This window comes from Suncus etruscus, chromosome 11 (genome assembly GCF_024139225.1).
Source record: "Suncus etruscus isolate mSunEtr1 chromosome 11, mSunEtr1.pri.cur, whole genome shotgun sequence".
Taxonomy (NCBI): Eukaryota; Metazoa; Chordata; class Mammalia; order Eulipotyphla; family Soricidae; genus Suncus; species Suncus etruscus.
The window spans coordinates 2,074,169-2,089,210 of NC_064858.1; the positions used below are offsets into that span (position 1 = coordinate 2,074,169).

The window sequence follows — 15,042 nt, forward strand, 5'->3', positions numbered from 1 at the left end:
CACAAGCAAAGACTTATTATCTTGAATAGAGTGAAAACTGGTTATCCCAACATCCCTCAAACAAACATCCAAATGCTTCACTGGGCAGGTCAGGCATGCTTTAAATCCCTTTCCTGCAGCTTTTCCTACCTTGGTCGGACCAGAACCAGCAGAGGAGCAGGTCAGGACAGAGGAACTCCTGGCACAAGCAGAGGGCGCAGGTGATTACAGAGCCTCTAGAAGCTTCTGGAGAAATGTCTCCACCTGCCGGCTGAGCCCTCCTGAGAGACCAGCTCTGTGAATTTCCTGGAGTGCCAATTCTGGCCTCTCTTCACAGCTCCAAAACATTTCCAGACTTTCCTCCTCGTCCTCTCTGAGATCTGCATATCTGCAGGGGCCAGGGATGGCCTGGGATTAACCCAGGAGCTGGCTGTGTGGCCTAAGAGGATTTCCCTTCACTAATTAGACCTGAGGGGCCCTGAATCCTGAGGATGAGCAGGAGAGCCGCTGACCGACTTCTGCTGGTGAAATTTCTCTCTTCTGAGTATCCTTGTCCCCAGCTTCCCACCCTCCCACACCCCCAAACGTTCTTTGCACCGTGGACAACGTCATAGCAAAGCTGGGCCAGATCTCATAGCAAGACCTGGGCCACATCTGAATCCCCCCCCCCACACACACACACACACTTCTGCCCCAGAGTGAAGCCCTTAGACATGGCCTGGCTGGAAGCAATGGCAGGAGCCAGGTCAAGAAGAGCAGGAGGGGGCATGATCACCTCGGGAGGTCCCTCCTTGTCTTTCGGAAAATGGGGCATCCAGTTAATATATGTAATGCTAACTTCTTGTAAAGGTAATTGGATCTGGGGCTGGAGAGATAGTATGGAGGTAAGGCGTTTGCCTTTCATGCAGGAGGTTATCGGTTCAAATCCCAGTGTCCCATATGGTCCCCCGTGCCTGACAGGAGCAATTTCTGAGCATGGAGCCAGGAGTAACCCCTGAGCACTGCCGAGTATGACCCAAAAACCACACACACAAAAAAAAAAGGTAATTGGTTCAGTACACGCACCCTGGACACACCCCTTTGGGCACCCCATCCCCACCCCATCAGGCAATCTGGTGGGTATTTAAAAAAAAAGTTAGGGGGCCAGAGAGATAGCATGGAGATAAGACATTTGCCTTTCATGCAGAAGGTCGGTGGTTTGAATCCCGGCATCCCATAGGGTCCCCCGAGCCTGCCAGGAGCGATTTCTGAGCGTAGAGCCAGGAGTAACCCCTGAGTGCTACTGGTGTGACCAAAAAAAAAAAAAAAAGTTTGTCAGTTGGTCTAACTCATTGATTCAGGGATTACTTCTGGCTTGGAGGGACCATATGGGACACCAAGGGATTGAACCGTGATCCGTCCTAGGCTCATGCTTGCAAGGCAGACACCTTACCTCTAGCGCCACTGCTCTGGCCCCATCCAGGGGGTTCTTTTTTTTTTTTAAGTGACATGATCATATTTGGGTTTTGGGTTACAGTCACAAACAGAACACCCCCCTTCACCAGTGTAACATTCCCCCCTCCCCCCTTCCCATCCCCTGCCTGTATTCAAGACAGGCATTCTACTACAGTTATTTGTTTTAAGTTCAGTAAATTGTATTTTTTTTTCCTTAAAGGAGAAGAGTAAAAAATTATAGTAAAGATGTAATAGTGACAATTGCCGTTGTTTGCATAGGTCCAGAAAAATATGGGGAAAAGGAAAAAAAATCCTTGGCCTGATTACAAAAAGGCCTCACCCCAGAAGTTCATTGGCATAAGACCGACGACTCTGGGTTCCAAGCATACCAGTCTGTCCAACCCAAGTCATTCTCCGTGGTCCCGGTGAAATTTTTTCACACTTTTGCTATTGTTTTTATATTTAAAAATTTTGGATTCTGTGCATTTCTTTCATCGATGTCAGGCTGATGTGGAGCATCCTCTAGTTTCAGCATACCATTAGATGCAGAGCGATCTGCCCTGCAAGAAGGCTGTTGCTGAGTCTTGAGAGCACTCTTTGGAGTAAGTCAATGCCAAAGCAGTGGTAGGTCTTCCCTGGTAGAGGCTTGGATCCTGGTAATGTTATAGACAATTGTGGTTGTTTCTATAGATGGTATCCATTGTTCAGGTGTGTGTGGGTGATGCCCATTCTTCTGAGGCCTAAGCCCAATCATTATGCCAATGTTCAGGGTATAAGGCCTAATTGCATTACCAAATTTGTGTTCCCATCTCTATTAGATAAGAACTTGTTTGCATATGTATTATTTTCCCATTTTAATGTGCCTATGCAAAAGAGAAGCAATGCCACAAGATATTGTTGGTGCATCTGGGTGCCAATGAATAAAGTCCAACTTTCCCAGGGGTTCTTTTTAACAGATTTCTTGACCCTTAAAGAGACAACCCCTTTTATGGCAGTGTAACCCAGGACCTCTGAGCCCTGGAGAAAGCAATTGGACCCATGACCCACCCGCTTCTCTAAGCAGGTCCTGAAGTCCCGCAATAAAAGTGCAAGGCAGAAAGGGCTGATGGAGGGTTTAGGCAACACCCCAGTCTCCAGGATGAGATCTTGGCTGATCCCTACAACACACCTATATACACACGCATGTGCGCACACACATGCATAGTTTCCTGGCCAGCACTAGGGTGACCTCTGGGAACAGTGGAGTCCTTTCTGGTTTCTCTTCACAGACCCATGTCTGGGAGCAGGGCTACGGTACAGAGTCCTGCTCATAGGAGTCTCTTCTCTGCAAGTGATTCCAAGGGCCAGAGAGATAGATAGTGCAATGGGTAAGGCACTTGCCTTGCATGTGGTCAACCTCTATTCTATCCCTGGCACACGATCACATGTGAGCTTCACCAGGATCCTGGATGATCCATGAGCACGCAGCCAGGTAGAAGCCCTGAGCACTGCTGGGTATGGCCTAAAAGCCCCTGAAAATAATAATAGTAAGAATGATCCCAAAGACCAGGGCTGGGACTCAGAACTTGCCTTACATGCATGAAGTCTTGGGTTAGCTCCCTGCATTACACACACACACACACAACTCACATCCATTTCGTTTTGTATTGTTTTGGGAGTCACATACCTAGTAGCACTCAGGGGACCCCTATGGAATGACGGAAATCAAGGTCAGACACATGCAAGGCAAGTGCCTCATCCACTGTCCTATTGCTCTGGCCCCACACATACACATTTTTAAAAAGTCACCCAAGGGTCCAGAGCAAACACAATGGGGAGAGTGTTTGCTTTGCATGCAACTGTCCCAGGTTTTTTTTGTTTTTTTTTTGTTTTTTTTTTTTTGGTTTTTGGGTTACACCTGGCAGTGCTCAGGGGTTACTCCTGGCTCTATGCTCAGAAATCGCCCCCGGCAGGCACAGGGGACTATATGGGATGCCGGGATTTGAACCACCGTTCTTCTGCATGAAAGGCAAATGCCTTACCTCCATGCTATCTCTCCGGGCCATGTCCCAGGTTTGATTTCCGGCATCCCATAGGGTCTCTGAACCTGCCAGAAGTGATTCCTGAGTATAGAGCCAGGAGTAACCCCTGAGCACTGCCAGATGTGCTCCGCCCAAAAACAAATCACCCAGCTTGATCTTAACATCTAGAATGTCAATAAATCCACGTGTTTCTTCCACATGAAACTCATCTTTAGTGTGTTTGTGTGTGAACATGTTTGTACATATGTGTTGGAGGGATCAATCAATACCTCATACATGCAAGTGACCTTCCCCAAAGTAACTTGTACATGCAAACCAGCCAGTTTGAAGCCCACAGCCCATGCCCATCCTTTGTGGGACCCTCACATAGGAGCCACAGTTCTGACCTAATCACTCCAGAACCAGGAATCAGTGAGGGACACCCCCAAAGTCTCAGAGCAGTAAAATGATTCCAACGTGGAGTCTCTACAGTTGATCTGGCTTCTCTGGCTCCCCCTACAGTCACTGTGATGCAAGGTTCCCTCTGGCCTGGCACTGCCTGGAAAGGAGGGAAACTGAAGAAGAGGCTCTCTCAGCAATTTTTTGGGGGGGGCCACACCCGGCAGTGCCCAGGGGTTACTCCTGGCTATCTGCTCAGAAATAGCTCCTGGCAGGCACGGGGGACCATATGGGACGCCAGGATTCGAACCAACCACCTTAGGTCCTGGGTTGGCTGCTTGCAAGGCAAACGCCGCTGTGCTATCTCTCCGGCCCCAGCATTTTTTTCTTTGAGCCACACCCAGTGACACTCAGGATCTACTCCTGGCTATAAGCTCAGAAATTGCTCCTGACGTCCCTCCCTCCCTCCTTCCTTTCCTCCCTCCTTTCTTCCTCCATCCCTGCCTTCCTCCTTCCTTCTTTCTTTCCTTCCCTCACTTCCTCAGTTCTTCTTCCTTTTTACTTCCTCCTTTTTCCTTTCCTCTCACTTCTTTCCCTCCTTTTTTTCTCTCCTTCCCTCTCTTCCAAAAAAAATTAAGAAAAGAAAAAAAGAAATAAAATAGAAATTGCTCCTGACTTGGGGGACCATATGGGACGCCAGGGATCAATTCCAGGTCCATCCTAGGTCAGCCGCATTCAAGGCAAATGCTCTACCACTGAGCCATCACTCCAGCTCCTCAGTTCTTTCCTCTTCCTCTTCTCTCCCCCTGGCTTGCTCTCTCGCTTATGCAGAGTGGTGGCCAAGCTGTGGCACTGGAGGGGAGGAGAATACCTCTACAGTTCATCTCACTGCACTTTTTGGCCACGGAGTCTGCAAAAACCAAGTCACACCCCTGACTGGCAGGAAACAACTGGTGGCCAGGCTGAGGGTTCTAGAGCACATTGCTGCCAGGGTTGGCTGCTGCCCCCAGGATAGAACACACACACATACATGTACACACATGGCTATCAAGGCCAGTCTTACTGAATCACATTTCCTTTTATTTTATTTCACCTAAAGGGCTGGGGCTTCCCATAAGCATGGCTCAGTCATTTGATGCTCCAGCCAGATGGTGCGAAGTTTCTCAGTCACCAGGACCAGGCCAGTTATGATGCATTACTAGTTTTGAACTTGGGATCTTTTGCACACAGGCCCATCTCCTCTAATGCTCTGCAAACACTCCTGTCCCACAAGCACTGATGTCACACTTTGACTGAAATCATGGGGGGAAAGGGCTTGGCCTACAACTGTGCTGCTGTAAGACACCCAGGGAATACTCCCCCATGGCCCCCTCACATGCCCCCTATGGAGGCTCACGAGGGCAATAGCACCATATTGTGGTTTTTCTCTCTACTCTTAATTTTACAACGTAGGAAACCATTGACATCCAATGTGTCTTTCCCTTCCCGTTCTGCAGTGGTCGAAGAAAATGCAACAGAAAATGACGCTGTCAATTTCAAAGCCAGAACAAGACCCAAGGAGAGTTGCCGGAGGCTGGAGGCTGGCTGAAATCGCTGCAGGGGTTGTGCACCTTCAACCCTAAAGAGGACCCAAATTTGGCCCTTGACAATGAAAACTGCTTCCTCGTAGTGCCCGAAGGCTGAGAATGATCCACTGGCCTCAAGTTCAATTCATTCTGCATCTGGGGCTAGTAAGAGATCCGATGGGCGAAACTGTGTATTTTCCAGTTGCCTTGAGAAGCTTCCATGGGAAAAGGTCATTCTTAGGAAATGAGGATTATGTGGCTAAAATCTGTAGTCATTCTAAAGATGACTTCTAATACAAACTTACTAGACAATTTTTCTTTGCTTATGAGGGAAAAACTATTTTCTAATAACATTATGTCTCATGTACAGTTTTCTGGTGGTTTGACTAAATTTTATACCAAAACTTACCTTCCAATTTAGAACCATGGGGTTGGACTGATAGCACAGTGGTAGGGCCTTGCACTTGGCCTAGTGGCCTACCCGGGCCAGACCCAGGTTTGATCCCCCAAGTTTGCCAGGAGTGAGTTTTAAGCACAGAGCCAGGAGTAACACCAGATGTGGCTCAAAACAAAACAAAAAACCAATTTAGAACCATTACTGCTTTTTCACGAATAACTCCAAAAGTAGCACCTAAATCTTGGATTACTGACCAAGAACACTGTACCTCAAAGAAACGCTAGTTGTGGATTACTTGGCTCTGATTTGCAGTGAGGCTGGAACTGCTCTTTCGTGCTTCTGGTTGGCAATCATGAGCCTTGTTCACTTTAAAAAAAAAACAAATGAGTTCCCCCATACAATAGTTCACACAGTCTCCAGTGTTTTACTGGCTATGAAAATGAGTAACAATTGGCCGCTAGCCATACCAGTGCCAAAAACCAAAGCAATTGTTAGTGGCCTCCAGAATTGTACTTATGTCAAACCTTTTAAGGTAGTTCCCTATGGTTTTAACTCCTCTATGTGTTATGCCCAAAATACCTCGCTAGAAGTGGACTTTGGACAAATAGAAGCTACTAGCTGTTTAAACATTTCACAAGTGTCCCCGGACTTAGGGTGCTTACTCCCAGGGCAGGTATGGGTCTGTGGAGGAAACCTAGCCTATTCTTTGCTGCCACAAAATGGAACAGGCGTCTGTATTCCAGCCTTACTCTTGCCTAACATTGATTGATATTATCCCAGGAACAGAACCCAAGTATCAATCTCCTAGGGGGAACCAATGTTCATCGCTCTCGCCAGGCAGTCATGTTTTTGCCACTCCTAGTAGGCTTGGGCGTGGTCGGAGGGCTCAGGATGGGGGCCGCAGGACTAGGCATTTCGTTAGATCATTATGACAAGTTATACGAAAAACTTATTTCAGATGTGGAACAAGTGTATAAGTCAATACAAGACTTACAGGACCAGCTTGATTCTTTAGCCCGGGTCATCTTACAAAACAGAAGAGGATTAGATCTTATCCTAGCTGAAAAAGGTGGGCTTTGTGCGGCCCTGCAAGAAGAGTGCTGTTTTTATACCAACATGTCAGGAATAGTGAGGGACAGAATTAGAAATCATCAAGACTTGGCAGAGCGAAGAAAGGAACTTTATGAAAGACTGCTATGGTCCCTGTGGGGAGGAATACTTCCCTATCTAATATCGCTGTTAGGCCCCCTTTTAGGTATATTAATGTTAGTTGCTGTAGGACCCTGCATTATTAACTGACTTACTGCTTTCATTTGCGCCCAAATTGGGGAGGTTAAACTCATGGTACTAAGACAACAATACCAGGAATTATCCCCAAGTGCCGAAGAGTATTTGGAAAGGCAAGTGCCTTGACGATGATTCTAAGCATAGAATCAGGCACAACTAGAAGTGGGGAATGAAAAGAAATAGAAAAAGCTAATATAGTCATTCAGTTGCTTTACTGCCTGCTTACGTTTTTACTTGACCACCCTGCTTGTTTTTCCTTCCTGACCTCCTTATCTGAATACCCTAGATGTGCACAGCTCCCACGTAGGTTGACTTCCTAATCGTATAGTTCCTGCGTAGACTGTCTTCCTTATCTCAGACCCTGGTATGTTTCAGGCGGGCTTTTCTTATCATATGGCCCCTGATGTAGTTCCCTACGTTGGTAATTTTCCATTTTCTTCTAGGTCTGTTTATTCCTTAAAAGGAAACAATGACTAAGTGTGGTTTTGCCCTTGCTTAAAAAGTATATAAGCTGTGTGTTTTAGGGCCTCGGGGTCTTTTGCCTCTGTCTTGTTGCGGACATGCATTAGACCCTGACTGGCCAGAAATAAAGAACTCACTTGAGCATTTGCCTGAGCGTCAGTCTCTTCATTTCTCTGCATCGGGCAGCTGGGAACGGGCCTTTTGGGCCTTTCATTTCCTGTCCCCACCCCTCAGTTAGTTGCTATTCCCATGGAAGGACGGACCTTCCACTGATGCAAATGGGTTTGGGTAGCGACTGTCAGCTCTCTGCTCATGGTCCCTGTAGTGAGAGATGTAGGAGACAGATCCCCCAAATGGATGGATACCGTCTGCAGTGCAGGATGAAAATGCTGTGGTAGAGATAGGATGCAGATTCCAGAGGACGGTGCAGGGAGCTAGAGCAGATTCCTTTAAAGCCATTTGTTTTAGGGACTGAGGAGACAGCAGAGCAAGGCAAGGACCCAACCAGGTTCGATCCCAACATCCCATAGGGCTCACCCCGAGCCTGCCAGGAGTGATTCCTGACTCCTGAGCAACGTCGGTGTAGCCCCCAAAACAAACAATTCTGTTTCCTTGGGCCTGTGATCCTTTTCTAGGACTGGAGAGGGCCCAGGAGGCGAGGAGGGTGCCTGGAGGTGTTGCAGCTGGTCTTGCTGGGGGTCACTCCTGGGGCACAGAGGCAGGAGGAGCCCGTAGATGCTGCAGACGTGGCTTTGTCGAGAGGAGCCAGTAGCCATGCCATGCCATGCCACCCAGGCACACAGCGTTGTCACTCTGGGGCTGCCTCAAAAGCTTGGTCCTGGGGCCGGGCGGTGGCGCTGGAGGTAAGGTGCCTGCCTTGCCTGCGCTAGCCTAGGACGGACCGCGGTTCGATCCCCCGGCGTCCCATATGGTCCCCATATGTTGCCAGGAGCAACTTCTGAGCGCATAGCCAGGAGTAACCCCTGAGCGTCACAGGGTGTGGCCCAAAAACCAAAAAAAAAAAAAAAAAAGCTTGGTCCTTTTCTCTGCGCCGGCTTTAGGAATCTCCTTCCACACGGTGGACTTTTGGGGTCTCTCCAGAGGGAGAAGGGAGACCCAAGAGCATCCCAGGACATGCAGCCATATCCACCTGGATAGAGAAGGAAAATGGCGGCTCTGCGCCTGCGCACTACGCCCCCTAGACCGCGCACCGCCCATTAGCCCCGGAAATGTTAAATCCCCATCCCGCAGTTGATCCGGAAACTCTTCGCACAGGGAATGGGAAAAAAAAAAAAAAAAAACCCCGCGGCGCCGTTGCCAAGGAAACGCCCCGCCCCTTGTCATAGCTCCGCCTCCAATGGGAACGCTCCGCCCTGCCGTCACTATAAAAACGCTCCGCCCCCGCCGCACAGTCGCAGTCGAGCCGGAAACGCCACTCTCGTCTTCTGCCCCGGAAACGCCTCGCCCCGCGGTCGCCGTGGAAACGCCCCTCCTTAGCATAGCTCCGCCTCCAGAGGGAACGCCCCGCCCCGCCGTCGCTATAGAAACGCCCCGCCCCGCGCCGTGACCCGGATATTCTTTTCCACGCTTCCCCTCTTGCCCCCGCGGTCGCCGTGGAAACGCCCCGCCCCGCGCCGTGACCCGGAAGCGCTCGCGCCGGCCGGCAAGATGGCGGCCACCGTCCCGCTGCGGGGCCCGAGGGGACCGTGGCGCGCGCTGCTCTGGCTGGCGCCGCTCTGCGTCCTGGCGGGCGGCGGTGAGCGTGGGCGGCCGGGCGGGGAGACGGCGGGCGGGGCGGGGCGGGGCGGGCCCTCCCGCGTCGGGGAGGAAGGCCTGGCCTGGCCTGGCCTCGCGCGTCACGCCGCCGCCTCCTTCCCCCGTCCGTCCCTCCCTCCCCTTGTCTCCCCCGCAGAGCACTCGCAGCCGCCCGCGCAGTCGCTGAGGGACCCGGGACCCACCCGCCCCGCCGCCGCCGCCGCCCCCCGGGGCCCAGGTAGGGCCGCGCCCGCCTCCCGCACACGCATGACGCCACACAACACACTGCTCGAAGCCTGAGTCCATGCATGACGCCACACAACACACTGCTCGAAGCCTGAGCCCATGCATGACGCCACACACACATGCATGACGTCACACAACACTGCTCGAAGCCTGAGCCCATGCATGACGCCACAGACACATGCATGACACAACACACACACACACACGAAGGACTGCAACTTCCCAGGAGGATGTGTCAGCCCCCCCCCAATGGCCTCATGCTTTATGTGGTGGTTTTGGTTCTCGGACCACACCTGGGGGCGCCCAGGACTCACTCCTGATTGCTAGGGCTCAGGGAACACAGTGGGGTTGCTGGGTGCTCCACCTCGTGCTAGGCAGGCACCCCTCCCTGCTGGTCTCTCACCCCTTCAGCACACTCCCAAAGGGTCTCTTCTTTTGAAAACCACTTCTGGGAGAGCTGGAGCCATAGAATATAGCTCGGAAGGGGCCTGCTGGCCTGGCCTGGCCTTGCACGCAGCCAACCCCCCTGCCCCCCCAATCCCCTTCCCCTGAACTTCCACCAAGGGGGATTCCCGAGTGCAGAGCCAGGAGGAACACCCTGAGCAACACGGGTGTGCTCCCTCTCCCCCAAAGAAAGAAAAGTTAGTTCTGCTTTGAGATCACAAGGACCCAGTTTCCAACACACCTTTGATGTTCACAGTCACTTTGGGGGCTGTGGGCCATGGAGGGTTTTCTAGGGGAGCCAAAGTAAAGTATCAGTACCCAGTGCTGGCTGTACCCCCACACACATACACACACACACACACACACCCTCTGCCTTCTGCACAGCTCGGGCTCCGAGCAACCCTACCTGCCCCCTCTCATCTGCAGAGAGCTCTGTACCGCCGCCCTACCTGAACAAGTGCCCCAGCAATGGGCTGTGCAGCCGGCTTCCTGCTGACTGCATGCAGTGTCGGAGCAACTACTCCTGTGTCTACGGGCAGCCTGTCTCCTTCGACTGTTCTGTGAAGCCCGAGGTCATCTGCCTGGTAAGTACCATGGCCACCTGGGGAGTTCTGAACAGACCCCTTTACCCCTAGTGAGACTCAGAAGAAGCTGGCTATCCAGGCTCTGAGCTCAGGGATCACTTCTGGAGGTGCTTCAGGGACCATATCAGGTTCCAGGGATTGAACACGGGTCACCTTGCAGAGAGTGACCCTTTCCCCTCTCCCTTGCTCTCTATGGGTTTCGGGATTCATGCCAGCGTGTGTTAGCCCTCTGCACATGCCACAATATCTACCTGTTACTCAGAAACTCTGTCACATGGGTATGTTTGTGCCCCCTTTCCAATCGCTGCTGTCCCCATGGGTGACTTTTCTCTGGTCTTTGAGCTGGGGGCAGCAGTGCCCATGGGCTGGGGCTCCTCGTGTCCAAACTGGAGAGCATGTGTGAACCCAACCCTAGTGGCCAGCCCTGTGATCCGAGAGGCCAGGGCAGGTGCCAGGCCACATGTGTCCTCGGAGTGGCCTCCTAGGTTCTGCAGAGCTCCCAGGCAGGACCCCAGCACTGTCCTGTGCAGCCTGAATGATAGCAAAGTAGTAGAGCATTTGCCTTGCACATAACCAACCTGGATTCAATTCCTGGTGTCATCCCATAGGATTCCCCAGCACCACGAGGAGTGATTCCTGAGTGCAGAGCCAGGAGTAAGCTCTGGGCATAGTCTGGTATGGCCCAAAAAAGCAAACAAACAAACAAAAAAATAAACGAACAGCCCTATTTTCTAGATCATAAAAATCCGAGCACTAGTGACAGAAAAAATAGCTAAGCGAAAGTGATGGGACAGTCATATTAACGTCATAAAATAATCTTTATCCTTTGATTCTGAATTTTGTCACATCTGGGGGTGTGGTTCCTGTTTTCTGTGATTATAGCATCAGATAAATACATGATTTTTGTTTACTGGTTTCATTTCATGTTCCTCTTTACATATGTACACATATATATGTATATGTACATTGTACATATAGCCGTTGTAATATTTGGTGTGCTATTCTGCTACTTTGCAGCCAGGTTACAGTTGGTCAGATGTTAGGTTAGATGTTGGGGCTAAAGCGATAGCATGGAGGGGAGGGTACTTGCCTTGGATGCAGCTGATCTGAGGTCAAGTCCTGGCATCCCATAAGGTCCCTCGTGGACCACTAGGAGTGATTTCCTGAGCACACAGCCATGAGTCGTCCTGAGCACCACCAGTGTGGCCCAAAATGAGCAAACCAAATTTGGTGCCATTGGACGGTTTGGGTTGGGGCCACCTGGGCAGGACAGAGAAGCTGCTTCCGCCTCTGTGTTCTGTGGCCCTAGCAGTGCTCGAGGGAGTGTGTGGTTTCAGAGTTGGGACCCTGGACACCACCCCACCCCACCCCCCATAGAGCAGTCTCTGGCTGCACTGATCTTAGTAGGGAGCCGATGGCTGTGTCATGCTGGGTCTGTGTCTGTCCCGTGGCTGCAGGGTCCAGACCTCAGAGTCCAGAAGCACTTTGTCATCAGCCTGACATGCCGGTTCTGCTGGCAGCTGCCGGAGACTGACTACGAGTGCTCTGACTCCACCAGCTGCATGGCCGTGGCCTGTCCGCGCCAGCGCTACCTGTCCAACTGCACCGTGCGCGACCACATCCACTGCCTGGGTGAGCACGGGGTGACAGACTTATACAGACATAGAAAGACATCCCCAGTCCGTCAGCACTGGCCAACGGACAGGCTGCCGGAAATGGAGCCTTTCTCACCCTTTAACTCCAAGTTGGGTCCTCTGCTCTCAGCTCAGTACTCCCAGGCCGGGCGTGCTAAGCAGTGGAGTGCAGGTGGGTGCCACAGCCTGGTTCCATCCCCCACTCCAATGGAGTGTTCAGGGTGAGGAGGCACCCCGACCGACTTCCTGGAGCCTGGTTGGTACCTCATCCTCAGCCCTGATATTGACTCTCCCAACCCCCAAGAATCGCTGGCGGGGCCCTGCCCTCCCTCAAATGCCTAACATGCATCCAGTGGTGAGATGCTCCGAGCAAGTTATAGGAATGGTCTTGGATGGTCTGGGAGTCGTGGGGCCAAGGCCACCCCGTTGTCCCCCTCTTTATTGTGCCTTCGGCATTTTCAGCTGTCAGAGATCAGTGTCCCTGTGTCTGCCTGCTCTCCCTTCTTTCCACACTGCAGGCTGCTGCTGGCGTGAAATTCTTTCTCTTCCCTCTGAGCAGATTCACCCCAGGCCAGGACCCATCCAGTGCCCTGGCGCATGGGGAGAAGTGTGTGTGTATTTGTGTGTGTGTAGCCAGGACCCACCCAGTTCCCTGGCACATGGGGAGAAGTGTGTGTGTGTGCGTGTGCGTGTGTGTAGCCAGAACCCACCCAGTGCCCTGGTACATGGGGAGAAATGGGGGGGGCAAATGGGGAGGTGTGTATGTGTCGTACCTGGGGAGAAGTGTGTAGCCAGGACCCACCCAGTGCCCTGGCACATGGGGAGAAGCGTGTGTGTGTGTGTGTGTGTGTGCGCGCGCGCGCACGCATGACTGTGTGTCCACACATGTCCTGGTTTCCTTGCACTCCTCCCTCGCTCCCTCCCCTGCCTATACTCCATCAGGTCAATCTTCATCTCCTGTCCCCTCAGAACAGGCCACAGACTCCCTGCTGATTACCTGGGCTAGTGGGATGATACTGCCATGTCTGTTTTCTCTCTCTGTCTCTCTCCCCCTCTACTCCTCTCCCTCCCTCCCTTGCCCTCTCTCCAAGGTAACCGCACTTTCCCCAAAATGCGCTATTGCAACTGGACGGGCGGGTACAAGTGGACCACTGCCCTGGCACTGAGGTGAGCACCCCTTTCCCTGTGGAACAGGGCCCAAGGGAGGGAGATGGAAGGAGGAAGCGCTGCTGTAGCCAGTCAGGGATGGGGCAGCTCAGTGCTTGCTCGGCCCCTCGTGCCCACATGTTCTCGAGGGACATTCTTTCAATCCTGCCACCCTGCGGGGCTCCCCACCCTGCGCCCATGGGGCTGTGCAATGTGATCCCAACCCTGGGGAGGCAGACCAGGGGCAGCATTGAGTCACATTCAGCATCATGGGCATGCCCAGAGGCGGGGACAGTGTCAAGGTTATCCTCAGGGCCACAGGCATGCTCAAAGGCTGCGGTCCATGCCCGTGGTGGTTGGAGGGGGGCAGCTGCCACTTCCTTCCACACAACCCCTTAGTTATTTTGAGCATATCCATGCTGGGCTTTGACAAGCATGAGCGTAAACAGCCCGTTGGGAGAAGGACCCATCTGGGGTCCCTGCCCTGGCACCCCACCCCCTCTCTGGAATCCTGTCATCCCTCTGCCACCCTGGAGCAGTCCCAGTGCTTGGGGAGGGCCAGCAGGTGCCTCGTCTGAGTCCTGCAGACTGCTGGCTGGGGTAAGACGGGGCTGGGAGATTGGTCGACTACCCCAACCCCATCCACCCACTGCCACTTCCTGTTCCAGTGTCACCCTGGGCGGCTTCGGCGCTGACCGCTTCTACCTGGGCCAGTGGCGTGAGGGCCTGGGCAAGCTCTTCAGTTTCGGGGGCCTGGGCATCTGGACACTGCTGGACGTGCTACTCATTGGCGTGGGCTACGTGGGCCCCGCTGACGGTTCGCTCTACATCTGACAGCTTGCTCTAACCCAGGCCCCATGTGGGCACTGCCAGGGAGGCCAGAGAGTGCCTCCGTATATCCTGTACAGCATCTGTACTCTGCCTGCCTTGATAAAGGTAAAATAAACACTGAGCTATGGTGTCTAAAAGTGTTTTGGTTTGCTTGGAGCCCCTTGTTTTCTGTGACAGACAACAAAGGCACGATGTGAACTCCAATAGAAGATGACCTCCATTGTCATGGTTCAGTTCCAGGCTTGGGGTATGATAGAAAGGCAGAGGATTCCCCATGCGACAGCCTTGGGGCAGCCCAAGGGTCCATGGCCAGCAGAGGGCGATCTCGGACCCCCTTGGAGACTGTCAGCCCCATTACATAGGGGGCAGGGGTACTCTCAGTATACAAGATGGGGCTTGTGTAGGGGTTGGGGTGTGGTGGGTTAGATGCAAATTATCAATTGGTAGAACATGGTTTTAAACAATGTCAGCAGTCTAAAATATAGCCAGATATAAGCTGTATATGATACAGAACTTGGAAATTAGCAAAACCAGTTAAAAGGCTGTCGTTAGGGGCCAGCAAGATACCATGGAGGTAAGGCATTTGCCTTCCATGCAGAAGGACAGTGGTTCGAATCCCAGTATCCCATATAGTCCCCCATGCCTGCCAGGGAGATTTCTGAGCATAGAGCCAGGAGTAACCCCTGAGCGCTGCCGGGTGTGACTCAAAAACCAAAACAAACAAGAAAAAAGGCTGTCATTAAATCTCGCTATTAAATCTTGTCTTCGATTTGGAGGCGTTATCTGGACTCCTCTTGCAGTAGTTATCTTGAAAAATCAAGCCTGTCCAGCCTGTTCTAACTTCTGCTCTCTGTCTCAGCTGGAAGTCAGAACTTGTGT

General features: G+C 52.2%; 1 protein-coding gene across 1 annotated transcript; it reads left to right on the forward strand.

Annotated features, from left to right (window-relative positions):
* The first annotated feature begins 9,191 nt into the window (after positions 1-9,191).
* Positions 9,192-14,300, forward strand: TM2D3 (TM2 domain containing 3). Its single transcript, XM_049782726.1, has 6 exons — positions 9,192-9,279; positions 9,436-9,516; positions 10,395-10,552; positions 12,010-12,184; positions 13,278-13,353; positions 14,001-14,300. The coding sequence occupies exons 1-6, from the start codon at positions 9,192-9,194 to the stop codon at positions 14,164-14,166; spliced, it is 744 nt and encodes a 247-aa protein (XP_049638683.1). The 3' UTR covers positions 14,167-14,300.
* Positions 14,301-15,042: the final 742 nt, after the last annotated feature.

Coding starts and splice junctions, on each gene's coding strand:
- TM2D3 (XM_049782726.1), top strand. CDS start 9,192: ATGGCGGCCACCGTCCCGCTGCGGGGCCCGAGGGGACCGTGGCGCGCG. Junction 9,280..9,435: donor CTGCGTCCTGGCGGGCGGCG/GTGAGCGTGGGC, acceptor TCTCCCCCGCAG/AGCACTCGCAGCCGCCCGCG. Junction 9,517..10,394: donor CGCCGCCCCCCGGGGCCCAG/GTAGGGCCGCGC, acceptor TCTCATCTGCAG/AGAGCTCTGTACCGCCGCCC.